The 15,576-nt window shown below is 38.8% G+C and overlaps 1 protein-coding gene across 3 annotated transcripts in view; it reads left to right on the forward strand.

The window, feature by feature from the left end:
* Positions 1 to 15,576, forward strand: part of LOC127425993 (MLX-interacting protein-like) — a 53,060-nt gene that overhangs the window by 23,215 nt on the left and 14,269 nt on the right. For 2 of the 3 annotated variants that reach the window (XM_051672406.1, XM_051672420.1), the window contains 5 exons: positions 5,632 to 6,184; positions 13,268 to 13,362; positions 13,703 to 13,792; positions 13,954 to 14,130; positions 15,115 to 15,232. In XM_051672406.1, coding sequence (XP_051528366.1) covers positions 5,632 to 6,184; positions 13,268 to 13,362; positions 13,703 to 13,792; positions 13,954 to 14,130; positions 15,115 to 15,232 — 1,033 coding nt within the window. The remainder of the gene's footprint in view (positions 1 to 5,631; positions 6,185 to 13,267; positions 13,363 to 13,702; positions 13,793 to 13,953; positions 14,131 to 15,114; positions 15,233 to 15,576) is intronic. The other variant, XM_051672411.1, reaches the window with a different exon arrangement.

Genomic DNA, 15,576 nt, shown 5'->3' on the forward strand with positions numbered 1-15,576 from the left:
CTTCCGTGACAAAATATTATATCTGTATTTCAATCGGGTCAATTCTCTGAGGCCATCAGACGACATTCGGCGCTTCAGCTCTGCCTCGGCACTTTTAATATTCCCTTCCAACTCCACGAGTTCTCGTGCTTTGGATTTTTTGATGAATGAGGCATACTGTATGATCCGACCCCTAAGAAATGCCTTAAGTGCTTCCCAAGCCACACCCACAGAGGATACTGAGGACCAGTTGGTCTCCATATAAACATTGATTTCAGCCTTTAACATTTGTTGGAATTCAGGATTTTGACCAACTATATGATAACTATATGATTTATTTTTCTCCGTATGTGGCAACACCTCTAAACTCACCAGGGCGTGATCTGAGACAAAGATGTTTCCAATTGAGCAATCAACAACAGATGAAATGAGGGACTTAGATCTGAAAAAAAAAATAAACAATCTATTCTAGAACACATCTTACGGACTAATGAAAAAGTTATAAGCCTTTAATTCTGGGTATGCCCAGAATGCGTTAAATATACATTCAACCAAAACACTTCTGTGAGATGCTTGGTTAGCACTTGTTCTACCTAACAAAAAAAGATGCAGTGTCTTCAGACCTCGAATAATACGAAGAAAACAAGTTCATATTCATTTTTAAACAACACAATACTAATATTTTGACTTAGGAAGTGTTGTGAAATAAATTTTTCGTGAAATAACCCTGATTTTCAATCACTGCTTTCATGCTGGCCATGACAGGGTCTTGATCCAGTTGTCCTCCATCCACACCGTGATTGACCTGGCTGTGTGGCATGGAGCCAAGTATATTTAGAGTAAAATTTCAGCACTTTAAAAATCTGCGTTTAATCGTGATTAACGGTAATAAAAAAAAAAAACGGATTTAATCACAATTTAAAAATGTTCATAGTCTAACAGCACTAATATACATTAAGTGTGTGTGTGTGTGTGTATGTGTGTGTGTGTGGTGATTGAGATATATATACACACACACACACACACAGTTGAAATCAAAATTATTCAACCTCCCCAAAACAGTAAGGATTTACAAAGGTAAGCTTTTCTGATGACCCAGAATTTTTAAACTCTACATCTATATCAGTTGAGTGACACATTCAAAGTCATAGTGTGAATATATAACCTAATAGCAGGATTTTTTAAAAATACAGCCATGTCATAATTATTCAACCCCTATTGCATGTAGCTGTTTCTTAAATATGTAAGGCTACACAAGTAATTGTTTTAAAACAAAATTAAGTCATCAATCTGCAATGGCACTTAAGTTTTAAAATTTAAGTTTAGCATTGTAAGCAAAAATGTATTTCTATGCAAAAAATGCAATTAAAAATAAGCTGTCTCAAAAGCTAATAGAGGAGATTATTTCATTACACAAGAAAGATCATGGCTAAAAATACATTTCCAAGGCACTTCAATTTCCAATAGACAAAGTTGGCAGCACCATTCATAAATTTTTTTAAATATGGTACAACAGCAACCTTCTTGGGGTGTGGAAGAAAGCAAAACTTCACTAAGGGAAATGTTGGCTTGAATATTCAAGAAGTAATTAGGAAAGACCTGTGGAGTCCTGGAAGAAGGTTTTATAGACATATGACACTAAACTGAAAATGAGTTTTAGACCCATTTGTCAGCAGTACGTCTGGAGTAAGATGACAAGGTGATGACAAGAACAACACCATCGCCACTGTCAAGCATGGAGGTGGGTCAGTCCTGTTATGGGGGTGTTTTGCGGCTGCAGGAAACGGCTATCCTTACTATGTGACTGACACCATGGATTCTTTCAGGTATCAGGCCATTTTGGCATGAAAATTTGATGCCTTCAGTGTGTAAATTGAAGCTCGGTGATCACTGGACTTTCCAGCAAGACAATAACACCAAGGATACATCCAAGTTGTCCAAAATCTGGTTCAGGGATAGGTCGTGGGATGTCCTTAAATGGCCCTTTCAGTCCATCATTAAAATCCCATTACAAACCTTTGTTGGGATTTCAAGGAAGCAGTGGCAGCACAGAAACCAAAGAATGTCAGTGAGCTGGAAGCTTTTGCTCATGAGAAATGTGTAAAAATTCTAATAGAGAGGTGTCCGAAGCCTGAGAACACTTACCTGACACCTTTATTTGCTGTTATTAAGGATAAAGGATGCTCCACAAATGATTGATTTTGGGGGTTGAATATTTTTGCCATTTGTGGAATTAATTATTTTTTATTTTAAAATTTGGGTAAACTGAACTCTTTGTTCTCAAAATCACTCATGTGTATTAAAAACTTACTTCGACTGTTTACTGAGTTTTTAGATTGTGTTTTAATTCACATCACCAGAATGTATTGCTGGTCAGGGGGGTTGAATTATTTTGATTGCAACTGTGTGTGTGTGTGTGTGTGTGTGTGTGTGTGTGTGTGTGTATATAATACATACACACACACATATACAGTTGTGCTCAAGTTTGCATACCCTGGCAGAAATTGTGAAATTTTGGCATTGATTTTGAAAATCATCTTTTATTTAAGGATAGTGATCATATGAAGCCATTAATCATCACTAGTTGTTTGGCTCCTTTTTAAATCATAATTATAACAGAAATCACCCAAATAGCCCTGATCAAAAGTTTACATACCCTTGAATGTTTGGCCTTGTTACAGACACACAAGGTGACACCCACAGGTTTAAATGGCAAATAAAGGTTAATTTCCCACACCTGTGGCTTTTTAAATTGCAATTAGTGCCTGTGTATAAATAGTCAATGAGCTTGTTAGCTCTCATGTGGATGCACTGAGCAGGCTAGATACTGAGCCATGGGGAGCAGAAAAGAACTGTCAAAAGACCTGCGTAACAAGGTAATGCAACTTTGTAAAGATGGAAAGAGAAATAAAAAGATATCCAAAGCCTTGAAAATGCCAGTCAGTACTGTTCAATCACTTATTAAGAAGTGGAAAATTCGGGGATCTCTTGATACCAAGCCACGGTCAGGTAGACCAAGAAAAATTTCAGCCACAACTGCCAGAAGAATTGTTCGGGATACAAACAAAAACCCACAGGTAACCTCAGGAGAAATACAGGCTGCTCTGGAAAAAGACGTTTTGGTTGTTTCAAGGAGCACAATACGACGATACTTGAACAAAAATGAGCTGCATGGTCGAGTTACCAGAAAGAAGCCTTTACTGCGCCACTGCCACAAAAAAGTCCAGTTACAATATGCCCGACAACACCTTGACAAGCCTCACAGCTTCTGGCACACTGTAATTTGGAGTGACGAGACTAAAATAGAGCTTTATGGTCACAACCATAAGCGCTATGTTTGGAGAGGGGTCAACAAGGCCTATAGTGAAAAGAGTACCATCCCCACTGTGAAGCATGGTGGTGGCTCACTGATGTTTTGGGGGGGTGTGAGCTCTAAAGGCACAGGGAATCTTGTGAAATTTTATGGCAAGATGAATGCAGCATGTTATCAGAAAATACTGGCAGACAATTTGCATTCTTCTGCACGAAAGCTATGCATGGGACGCTCTTGGACTTTCCAGCACGACAATGACCCTAAGCACAAGGCCAAGTTGACCCTCCAGTGGTTACAGCAGAAAAAGGTGAAAGTTCTGGAGTGGCCATCAGAGTCTCCTGACCTTAATATCATCGAGCCACTCTGGGGAGATCTCAAATGTGCGGTTCATGCAAGACGACCAAAGACTTTGCCTGGAGGCATTTTGCCAAGACGAATGGGCAGCTATACCACCTGCAAGAATTTGGGGCCTCATAGACAACTATTACAAAAGACTGCACGCTGTCATTGATGCAAAAGAGGGCAATACACAGTATTAAGAATTCAGGGTATGCAGACTTTTGAACAGGGGTCATTTCATTTTTTTCTTTGTTGCCATGTTTTGTTTTATGATTTTGCCATTCTGGTATAACCTACAGTTCAATATGAATCCCATAAGAAATAAAAGAAATGTGTTTCGCCTGCTTACTCATGTTTTCTTTAAAAATGGTACATATTATTACCAATTCTCCAAGGGTATGCAAACTTTTGAGCACAACTGTGAGTGTGTGTGTGTGTATATATATATATATATATATATATATATATATATATATATATATATAAAATGATATATTAAAATGTTATTCAAATTTTACAAATTCCATGTATAAATCAACATTTATTGGTTGAGTACGTGGAATTTGTAAAATTTTAAAAAGCTCAAATGTGACCAAAATTATAACTTATGATAAAATTTGTACAAAGAATTTTTTCCGTAATGTACAAAATTCGAAGTTCTCATGTATAGTTAACATTAGCTGAGAGAAAAATTATGATTTCATATGTAAACAAAATGGACATTATAACTGAAATATGCCCAAATGAATAAACAATCTATTCTAGAACACATCTTATGGACTAATGAAAAAGTTATAAGCCTTTAATTCTGGGTATGCCCAGAATGCGTTAAATATACATTCAACCAAAACACTTCTGTGAGATGCTTGGTTAGCACTTGTTCTACCTAACAAAAAAAGATGCAGTGTCTTCAGACCTCGAATAATACGAAGAAAACAAGTTCATATTCATTTTTAAACAACACAATACTAATATTTTGACTTAGGAAGAGTTGTGAAATAAATTTTTCGTGAAATAACCCTGATTTTCAATCACTGCTTTCATGCTGGCCATGACAGGGTCTTGATCCAGTTGTCCTCCATCCACACCGTGATTGACCTGGCTGTGTGGCATGGAGCCAAGTATATTTAGAGTAAAATTTCAGCACTTTAAAAATCTGCGTTTAATCGTGATTAACGGTAATAAAAAAAAAAAAACGGATTTAATCACAATTTAAAAATGTTCATAGTCTAACAGCACTAATATACATTAAGTGTGTGTGTGTGTGTGTGTGTGTGTGTGTGTGGTGATTGAGATATATATATATACACACACACACACAGTTGAAATCAAAATTATTCAACCTCCCCAAAACAGTAAGGATTTACAAAGGTAAGCTTTTCTGATGACCCAGAATTTTTAAACTCTACATCTATATCAGTTGAGTGACACATTCAAAGTCATAGTGTACAGATTTCATATGTAAACAAAATGGACATTATAACTGAAATATGCCCAAATGACTTGGTATCAAATCGAAAACAGAATTAAACCGAATCAGAATCTTGTGATTTGGAATGAAATTTAATCGGGAAATCTGTATTATTACCCAGCCCTAGTCTACAAGTTAAAATATTTTGTCTGAATATTGTGGCACTGTTTAGATACAAAGGAGCCTCTTTTTCTTATAATAATGTGTGGTCAGTTGCTCACTTTTTCTAGGAAATCCCTAGAAATAATACAATTTTATAAATAGCTAAAATTATTTGACCTGCAACAGGGTTTATTAAAAAAAAAAATCCTGCAACATATAGAAGAGTGTTACCATACCAAAATAAATGTAAGACTTGGCTTGGGCTTATGACATATGATTTGAAAGACCTAAGACTTGACTTGGACTCGTAATGAAAGATTTGAGACTTGACTTGGACTCTGTGTCAGAGACTTATGGAACATGTCTGCAATGCAGTCTACACATTACAAAATGTTGTGCTAATCTCTAATTTCTGTTTGTTTGCTAGCCTCCCTTGCTTTCCTCCATGCCGCTCTCCACAGATGCCATGCCATTGGACTATCGCCTCATTCCCTCTGCTCCACTGGCCAGCCATCTCTCAGCAACCAATCAGGACATTGGTAACTCTGTTGGCTCCTCCTACCAACAGAGCTACATGCGTCTGTTCTCGGAGCAAGTGACACCTCCTGCCCCGGCTCTCATGCCACCACCAGCCCCGTCCCTCCCTCCAACCCCCCACCCTCCCCAGTGTGGAGGTGTTTCTACAGTCACCACAGCTACCCAGCCCACCCCAAGCATCCCACCTCCATCCGTAAAAACGCACACCGCTCCTTCCATAGTAACGCCCACTGATGCGGCCACTACCTTAAGTCACAGGTCAAGCTTTGAGCTGCCTGGTGCACCATCTCCACAGCCTGTGGCCTCAGCCCCTGCCTCACAGCCACTGAACTTTGCCTTGCCCAAACCCATCCAGACCCCTGTCTCTAGTAAAAAGACCCGACACCCACAGAGACCAATTGTCCCAGCCAATCCACTGCCCTCTCCTCAGCTCATACTCACAGGTTTGTGGCACTTCTCATAACAGACTTTGTAATGTGCTGATTAAAGATGATGTGTGTAATATCTACCTCTAGCCTCACCAAACAGAATTGTGAGAAAAAAAAAGACAGATTTCCCAAACACACCCCGTCCGCCATTAGGCAGTCAAAACAGATAGTTAATCAATCTACTAATGGCTTGGATAAAGTTGTCTGTGTGTATTTATTTAGGTTACGAGAAAATATTTTAACATCAAACAAATTACACACTTCAGCTTTAAAGTTGGTATAACCTGTAGAGAGTTGTTAATTATAGTGTTCCAATGTTTTTGTTATTATTCAGGTTGCTAGCTAGAAACATTCTGACAGTTTGGGGGTATTTACATTCTGTCACTTCATGCGTTTTTATTATCGGATAGCCATCCAGTCATGAAAAGAGGTGGTTTGAGATGCATTCCATTTGAAAGTCGATCAATTGTAAATGCATCTGGCTATTCAAGCTGTAAACTTCACTCAGCCCAAACAGCACTACGTCAGCATAGGGAAAATGTGAAACATAACAGATCTGTTACGGAATATTTGCATTGGGCTCATGTCACGCAATAAATGATACCAAATTAAGAAATGGATGCATGTTGTAGGAGAGACAGAAAAGTTCTTCATTTCTTCAATTTTTTGATGCAGATCGCTGATGAAACTGAAACTACAGGTGCATCTCAATAAATTAGAATGTCGTGGAAAAGTGCATTTATTTCAGTAATTCAACTCAAATTGTGAAACTCGTGTATTAAATAAATTCAATGCACACAGACTGAAGTAGTTTAAGTCTTTGGTTCTTTTAACTGTGATGATTTTGGCTCACATTTAACAAAAACCCACCAATTCACTATCTCAAAAAATTAGAATATTTTGACATGCCAATCAGCTAATCAACTCAAAACACCTGCAAAAGTTTCCTGAGCCTTCAAAATGGTCTCTCAGTTTGGTTCACTAGGCTACAAAATCATGGGGAAGACTGCTGATCTGACAGTTTTCCAGAAGACAATCATTGACACCCTTCACAAAGAGGGTAAGCCACAAACATTCATTGCCAAAGAAGCTGGCTGTTCACAGAGTGCTGTATCCAAGCATGTTAACAGAAAGTTGAGTGGAAGGAAAAAGTGTTGAAGAACAAGATGCACAACCAACTGAGAGAACCGTAGCCTTATGATTGTCCAGCAAAATCGATTCAAGAATTTGGGTGAACTTCACAAGGAATGGACTGAGGCTGGGGTCAAGGCATCAAGAGCCACCACACACAGACATGTCAAGGAATTTGGCTACAGTTGTTGTATTCCTCTTGTTAAGCCACTCCTGAACCACAGACAACGTCAGAGGCGTCTTACCTGGGCTAAGGAGAAGAAGAACTGGACTGTTGCCCAGTGGTCCAAAGTCCTCTTTTCAGATGAGAGCAAGTTTTGTATTTCATTTGGAAACCAAGGTCCTAGAGTCTGGAGGAAGGGTGGAGAAGCTCATAGCCCAAGTTGCTTGAAGTCCAGTGTTAAGTTTCCACAGTCTGTGATGATTTGGGGTGCAATGTCATCTGCTGGTGTTGGTCCATTGTGTTTTTTGAAAACCAAAGTCACTGCACCCGTTTACCAAGCACTTCATGCTTCCTTCTGCTGACCAGCTTTTTAAAGATGCTGATTTCATTATCCAGCAGGATTTGGCACCTGCCCACACTGCCAAAAGCACCAAAAGTTGGTTAAATGACCATGGTGTTGGTGTGCTTGACTGGCCAGCAAACTCACCAGACCTGAACCCCATAGAGAATCTATGGGGTATTGTCAAGAGGAAAATGAGAAACAAGAGACCAAAACATGCAGATGAGCTGAAGGCCGCTGTCAAAGAAACCTGGGCTTCCATACCACCTCAGCAGTGCCACAAACTGATCACCTCCATGCCACGCCGAATTGAGGCAGTAATTAAAGCAAAAGGAGCCCCTACCAAGTATTGAGTACATATACAGTAAATGAACATACTTTCCAGAAGGCCAACAATTCACTAAAAATGTTTGTTTTTTTGGTCTTATGATGTATTCTAATTTTTTGAGATAGTGAATTGGTGGGTTTTTGTTAAATGTGAGCCAAAATCATCACAATTAAAAGAACCAAAGACTTAAACTACTTCAGTCTGTGTGCATTGAATTTATTTAATACCCGAGTTTCACAATTTGAGTTGAATTACTGAAATAAATGAACTTTTCCACGAAATTCTAATTTATTGAGATGCACCTGTAAACACTGACAATGAGCGCAGCTGACGTGCATGGACACATCTTACCTACGACAACCGATACACCCAGTTACATACTTGCTCTTTGAGGTAAACATGGCAAAGAAGTCAAAATCCTCAGACTCTGGAGACATTAAAAGACACTTACGTGTTCAAAGCTGAGGCCTCTGACGGGACTGCGAGCCGGGGACTTGATTTGGATGGCGCGTTGGGAGAAGATATTCGGCGTCAGTTGTCCAACATGTCGGTGATCTCACTGTAATACGTCGATCGATTACGGCGATGGAAACAAAATTCTCAGAGTTGTTTACAAGAGTGACAGAAGTTGAAAAACAAATTGATTATCTTGAGTCATCAGAAAGGGAATTATCCGCTAATCCGCCTGCATCCAAAACAGATTTGGAATTAATTTCGGAAAAACTGGAATATTTCGAAAATATGAGCCGAAGGAATAACATACGAATTGTTGGAATTCCTGAGCATGAAGAGGGCAGAGATATGGTGAAATTCCTGGACGAGCTTTTCCCGAGTCTGCTCGACATAACGGGCCATAAACTGGAAATCGAGTGAGCTCACAGAGTCCCAGCTCGCAGAACTGCTGAGGGAGATAGGCCTCATCCGTTTTGGCCAAATTTCTGAAATCATCTGATAAAGATCTCGTGTTGCGCCAGGCGAGGAGTAAAGGGAAGCTTTCTTGGAAGAACCATAATATTTTCTTGTTCCCGGACTTTGCGAATTCGACGAGAGAAACGCGATCGGTTCAAGGAATGTAAGAAACTCTTACACCAACAGAAGATCGCCTTTGCATTGATGTTCCTGGCCAAACTGAGAATAGAAACAAAGAATGGTCGCAAAGTATTTACTTGTCCAAAACAGGCACTCTCCTTTATATATTCATTGGAGTAAGCCATTTGATGTTTCTTATATTAGTGGACTGACTCGTGGTTCAGGTACTCTATTATCTGAGGAAGCTGGGTGCCATTTTTTTTCTTTATGGCATGACTCCAAGAAACTTTTGCATTGACGGAAGATTTTTTTGAAGTTCCCGGCCAGATTGAGAATGGACACTTTGGATGATCGCAAAATATCTACATGCTCACATAAAGGACGTCCTTTATAAAGTTGACGGGCTGAGTAAGTTATGGTGTTTTTTTGGGTTTTTTTTTTTTTTTTTTTTTTTTTTTGCGCGGCCTCCAAGTTAGTTTGGCTCTTGATCATCCGAGGAACCGGGATGCTGGTTTTGTTTTTCGTGCTGGCTCTGCCTAGCGGCTGGAGCTTGTTTTGTAGAATTACACTACTTCGGGACAGTTGTGGTTAAATCTGTTTGTTCTTTGTGCTTATACCTCCTAGTAGAATGAGTACCTCATCTGCTGCACTCATAACAGCCGGCTCACTGAACAATTGTTTGTCTGTCCGAGGAAACTGAACGGCTTTATATCAGCTGGAGTTTATTTTGTGGAGGAACACACTTTCGAGACAGTTCTGTGAAATGAATCTACATGTTTTTTCTTTTATTCTGCCTGTTGGCTGGGGTCTGTTTTACAAAGTATTTTCTGTTATGTAGTTGTGCAGAAGCACCGGACTTGAATAATCCAATGGCAAAGTTGTCACAGGGGCTCTTTCAGGCGTGCATGGACCTTTTGAGTTTAGAGGGATTGTCACTGGTTGGCGCTGTCGTGCGCGGGGTTGATGCACGCGTTTTTCTTTTTTCTGTTTGTTTTGTTCGGGGGGAAGTTCGGGGTTTGATTGTTTCACTAATGGGGAATGTGGTCTGTGTAATCTTGTTTTTGACACTCTTTTTATTTTTTATTATATCAATATGTCAAATGTTAATATGAATAAGTTGTCTCTCTCCACATTGAATGTGAATGGGTTGGGGCACTCTATAAAAAGAAGGTAGGTTATTTCTCTTAAGGGTAAGAAATATGATATAGTCTTCAAGAAACGCATCTTTCCCTGCAGGAAGCTGAAAAATTTGGTAAGATATGGTGTGGACATATTTTCTTTAGTGGTGGCTCAAGTAAGAGCAGGGGAGTTATTATATTGATAAATAAACATCTACAATTCAAATGTCTCAAACAGACTAAAGATCAATTAGGAAGAGTCATTGTTGTTTTAGGAGAAATTCAGGGGTAAAGGTTGATTTTGGCTAATATTTACGCACCTAACGTTGATGATCAGGGCTTTTTTATAGATCTTGATGGGATATTGCAAGCCGCTGGCACCCCTCATGACATAATATTGAGATGAGACTTTAATCTTTTGATGGACTTAGTCCTTGATCACAGTTAAGCAAAAGTGTGTAAACCCCCTAGAGCAACACTGACGCATCACAAGATCTGTAGAAATCTTGGTCTTGTAGATATCTGGTGACTTTTGAACCAATTTGGTAGGGATTATATATATTTTTTCATCAGTTCATAAGATTTACTCTAGATTTTTTTTATATATATATATATATATATATATATATATATATATATATATAATAAGTCCCTCATTTCATCTGTTGTTGATTGCTCAATTGGAAATATCTTGGTCTCAGATCACGCCCTGGTGAACTTAGAGACGTTGCCACATACAGAGAAAAAGAAATCATATAGTTGGCGCTTTAATGTAAACCTTTTACAAAATCCTGATTTCCAACAAATGTTAAAGACTGAAATCAATGTTTATATGGAGACCAACTGGTCCTCAGTATCTTCTGTGGGCGTGGCTTGGGAGGCACTTAAGGCGGTTCTTAGGGGTTGGATCATACAGTATGCCTCATTCATCAAAAAATCCAAAGCAGGAGAACTTGTGGAGTTGGAAGGAAATATTAAAAGTGCAGAGGCAGAGCTGAAGTGCCGAATGTCGTCTGATGGTCTCAGAGAATTGACCCGATTAAAATACAGATATAATACTATTTTGTCGCGGAAAGTGGAGTTTTGGTTATTCAGGGCAAGACAGTTATACTTTGAGTCAGGGTACAAAGCAGGGAAGCTTTTGGCTAAATATATAAAGCAGAGAGAGTCTTTTTCTACCATCCCCTCAGTGAAATCTGCTGGTGGTGAAATATTTACCTCAGCCATTGATATTAATAATGCCTTTAAAGAATTCTATCTTGATCTCTGTAGTTCCACGTCTTCGTCTACTGATGAAGATATTAGAAACTTTTTGGAACCATTAGAACTCCCTAAACTGACGAATGAGCAAAAAAACTCTCTTGATTCTGAGATAACCCTGGAGGAACTTGACGAGGTAATTAAGTCCTTACCTACAGGCAAGTCTCCGGGGCCAGATGGTTTTGCAGCTGAATTTTTTAGATCTTATGCTACAGAACTGGCTCCACTTTTGTTAGAAGTTTATACTGAATCATTAAAGAATGGAAAGCTTCCGCCAACCATGACACAAGCCCGGATTAGTCTGATTCATAGAAATGACAAAGATCCAAGCGAGTGTAAATTTACTGTCCAATTTCCCTGATCCAGTTAGATGTAAAAATTTTGGCTAACCGATTAAGTAAAGTTATGACATCTCTTATACATATAGATCAGGTGGGGTTTATTCAGGGTCGTGGCTCTTCTGATAATATTAGGCGTTTCATCAATATCATGTGGTCAGTGGCGAATGATCAGACTCCGGTTGCTGCCATCTCACTTGACGGCGAAAAGGCGTTTGATATGGTAGAATGGGATTATCTTTTTAAGATTTTGGAAATGTCTGGGTTCGGGAGTACGTTTATTGGTTGGATACAGTTACTTTATAGACACCCTGTAGCAGCGGTACAAACAAATGGATTAATTTCAGATTATTTTACTCTGGATAGGGGCACCCATCAGGGTTGCCCTCTTTCCCCATTATTGTTCTGTCTTGCCCTGGAACCATTAGCAGCCGCAATAAGAAAGGAGGATGATTTTAAAAACTGCATCGAGAGATGCAAGGGTGCGCCTTATACAATTCAAGATTTTACATCGGTTCTATTGGACCCCCTCTAAATTGTACAGGCTTGGTCTTAAAGACACACCCACCTGCTGGCGATGCCAATCAGAGGATGGAGACATGGCCCATGTTTTTTGGTGGTGCGCTGAGATTCAGGAATTTTGGTTGAAGGTACAGAGTGTTCTGTGTGACGTGTTGGGCATTCGGATTTCGTTTTGCCCCAGACTCTGTGTTTTGGGTGATGGGGCGGTCATCGACGTAGGTGACGAATACATAAACAATTGGGTCCTCACCAGTGCGATGATAGGCAGGCAGATTGTTTTAAGGGGTTGGAAGTCGGTGGGAGCACCCTCAATTCGGGAGTGGTGCGAGGAGATGGGAAGGGTGGCAGCCTTCGAAGAGGTAACATGTAGAAGCTGGGGATATTGGATTCTTTTATTGGGAAATGGGGTAGATATTTGATGTTTTTGGGGGGCTCTCGCAGTTGGGCTGTGGAGAGAGATGTATAGTTGAGAGTATGTTTATTATATGTGTGTGTGTGTGTGTGTGTGTGTATATATATATATATATATATATATATTTTATTCTCTGTATATGTATGTACTTATGTAAGACCACTGGGATGTTCGTTTGGGGTCGGGTGGGGTTCTTGATTGGGGAGAGGAAGTAGTGGGAGTTAAAGTTGAATCATTGTATTTTTTCTTTATTTAGAAAAATTAATAAAAATGTTAATCTAAAAAAAAAAAGGGACAGAACATGAAATATAGAAAATTAATTGATTGCTATTTTACAAGACAACTAATATATTTTTTGTTTTTCTTTTTAAAATGCTGTTTGGTCTGGAGTGAATAGTCTTGAAATAGGCAGAATTTTTCAATGCTGATCTTGTTCAAATCATAACTCCATTACCAGGTCCTACCAGAGCTGTCATTGTTACTCCGTCCCCTCTCAACACTGATGTTGTCCCCACCACTGGTGTGGTCATTGCCTCCTCCAGTATTCCTGGTGTAAGCTTTCCTCCTTCTTGTCCTAAAATGTTTTCAGTAGAAAAAATGTAATTAATAATGCCTTTTGGCCCCAAGCCAACACAGTGTTTATTATTCAATGTACTGGAGTAATTTATATACTGCATAATGATTGATGTAACTCCATATTGCATAGATGCCTGTACCTTTGGCAGATTCTTATTAGTTCTCTCATACCAAATGTATTTGCTTAACGTTTTGACCCCATTATGAAATCATTTTTGTTGAAGTGATAGTTCACTCAGAAATGACAGTTGTCATCATTTACTCACCTTCATGTTATTCCAAACCTGTATTTTCTTTCTTCCATGATACACAAAAGGAGAATGCTGACCCTGCTCTTTTGCATACATTGAAGGTGAATGGTGACCAGGGGCTGTCAAGCTCCAAAAATGACGGAAAGCACCATAAAGTTAGTACATACTAGGGATGTCATAAAATATTTATTATTGATCGGCACGTTATTTTATCAATATATTTTTAAGGCATCGATATATAAAAATTAACCGACATTTAATTTAGAAGCCCAATTATCATGCTTTCCAATTCACTCAATTGGCCTCTGTTTAACAGTCTGGTATAATAGCTTTGGGAGACCACAAGAGGGCGATATACCATTTACTGAAGCCGGTCACGATCACACACAAGTACACACACACAGGACAAGCTGATGCGGCGCAGATGGCAGTCCAAAGTTACAAAGGTTTTTGTACTTCAAGAAAGAAGAAAGTGACATGGATGAGTTTGCAGGTTAGTGAAGCTTGTGTAACTGCGCAAACTGAACGATTAGAAATGGCGACATTTATTATGCAATTTCTCTGTATGTAGCCTTGAATAGGTCTTTCATTCAAGCTGTCATACCCCGAAAATACTTGTTTTTTTTTTTGTTTTTTGTTTTTTACTGAAAATACATTGTGTAGGCTTTATGAAAGATACCTTTGATAATGATTTGAGGTTGAATTTAATGGAAAATTATGCAAGTTACACTCCGTGGCACTTCAGAATATTGACGCTGAGCATTGGCGGTGTGTGCATACCTTTCTAGAAAATAAATAATTGTTTATAATTTTAGAGCGCGTCATGCCGTCATCAGACATGTCTGGTGTGCAACTCCCTTTAATTTACCCTGTTGCTCACGCTTTACCAAAGTTGTGTTGAGAAATATGTTTGAAAAGACAAAGACTACTGTGTAATGAGCAGCCCTATTTATATCTGAAAAAATCCTGATATATATCAGTAATCATCTGGAAAATTTTACAATTATCGATGTGTCAAAAGGGCATCGATCCCAAGCCTATACATACAACCTGTGCACTGTTTTCCAATTCTGCTGTATCCATACGACAGCTTTGTGTGAGTAACAGATTTTTAAGAAATGTAAGTCAACTGCATGAATATGATTTGAGAGCTACAACAGAGGGCAGGATTTTCAGTGAATAATGGCTGTCTGTCCATACACTAAGCTATAGGATACTGTTATGGTTATACAGTTTAATGGTTCATTTTTGGAGCTTCAAAGACTCTTATCACCATTCACTTGAATTATATAGAATGGAACACCCTGCTTCACTTTTCCTTTTGAGATCTATGAGAGAAAGTCATAAAGATATGGAGTGACATAGTGAGCAAATGTTGACAAATTATTTGGGCAAACTGTCCCTTTTCATAATGCTACAAATAAACCAGTTCTTATTTAAAAAAATCTTAATTTGTGAAATTTTCAAACTGTTGCAGGGATCTGCTGGTTTTCACATTCTTCCTCAAACACAGAAGTCTCCTCAGCTAACCGTGCCCAAGGAAGAAACCTCTACAACTTTATCCAACAAGACATCGGCACAGTCATCAAGTACAGGTCAGATTCAAAACAGTTGGTTTGTGCTGATTGATTCTGATTGGTCAATTGTGGCATTCTGCGATCAAATATTTTTGTATAGGCAACCGTTTTCCGTTAACCATTTTCATCTATTTCTCTATGGTATTTTCTTATTACATAATATAATTTCAGCTCAAATCAATAGTTGATGTTAATTTATTTTTTGTACGAAGTCGCGTAATAAGTGGAAATAATGTACAATCAGCTAGTCATTATCGAAAAAATTACCCTTGTATCACACTTCAGGATGACACGACTTGTCCTGATCAGGGTTTATTCTTTGATAAAGACCAGCTGACTGTACACTATCCCTTACATTTAGG

This window comes from Myxocyprinus asiaticus, chromosome 3 (genome assembly GCF_019703515.2).
Source record: "Myxocyprinus asiaticus isolate MX2 ecotype Aquarium Trade chromosome 3, UBuf_Myxa_2, whole genome shotgun sequence".
NCBI classification, from domain to species: domain Eukaryota; kingdom Metazoa; phylum Chordata; class Actinopteri; order Cypriniformes; family Catostomidae; genus Myxocyprinus; species Myxocyprinus asiaticus.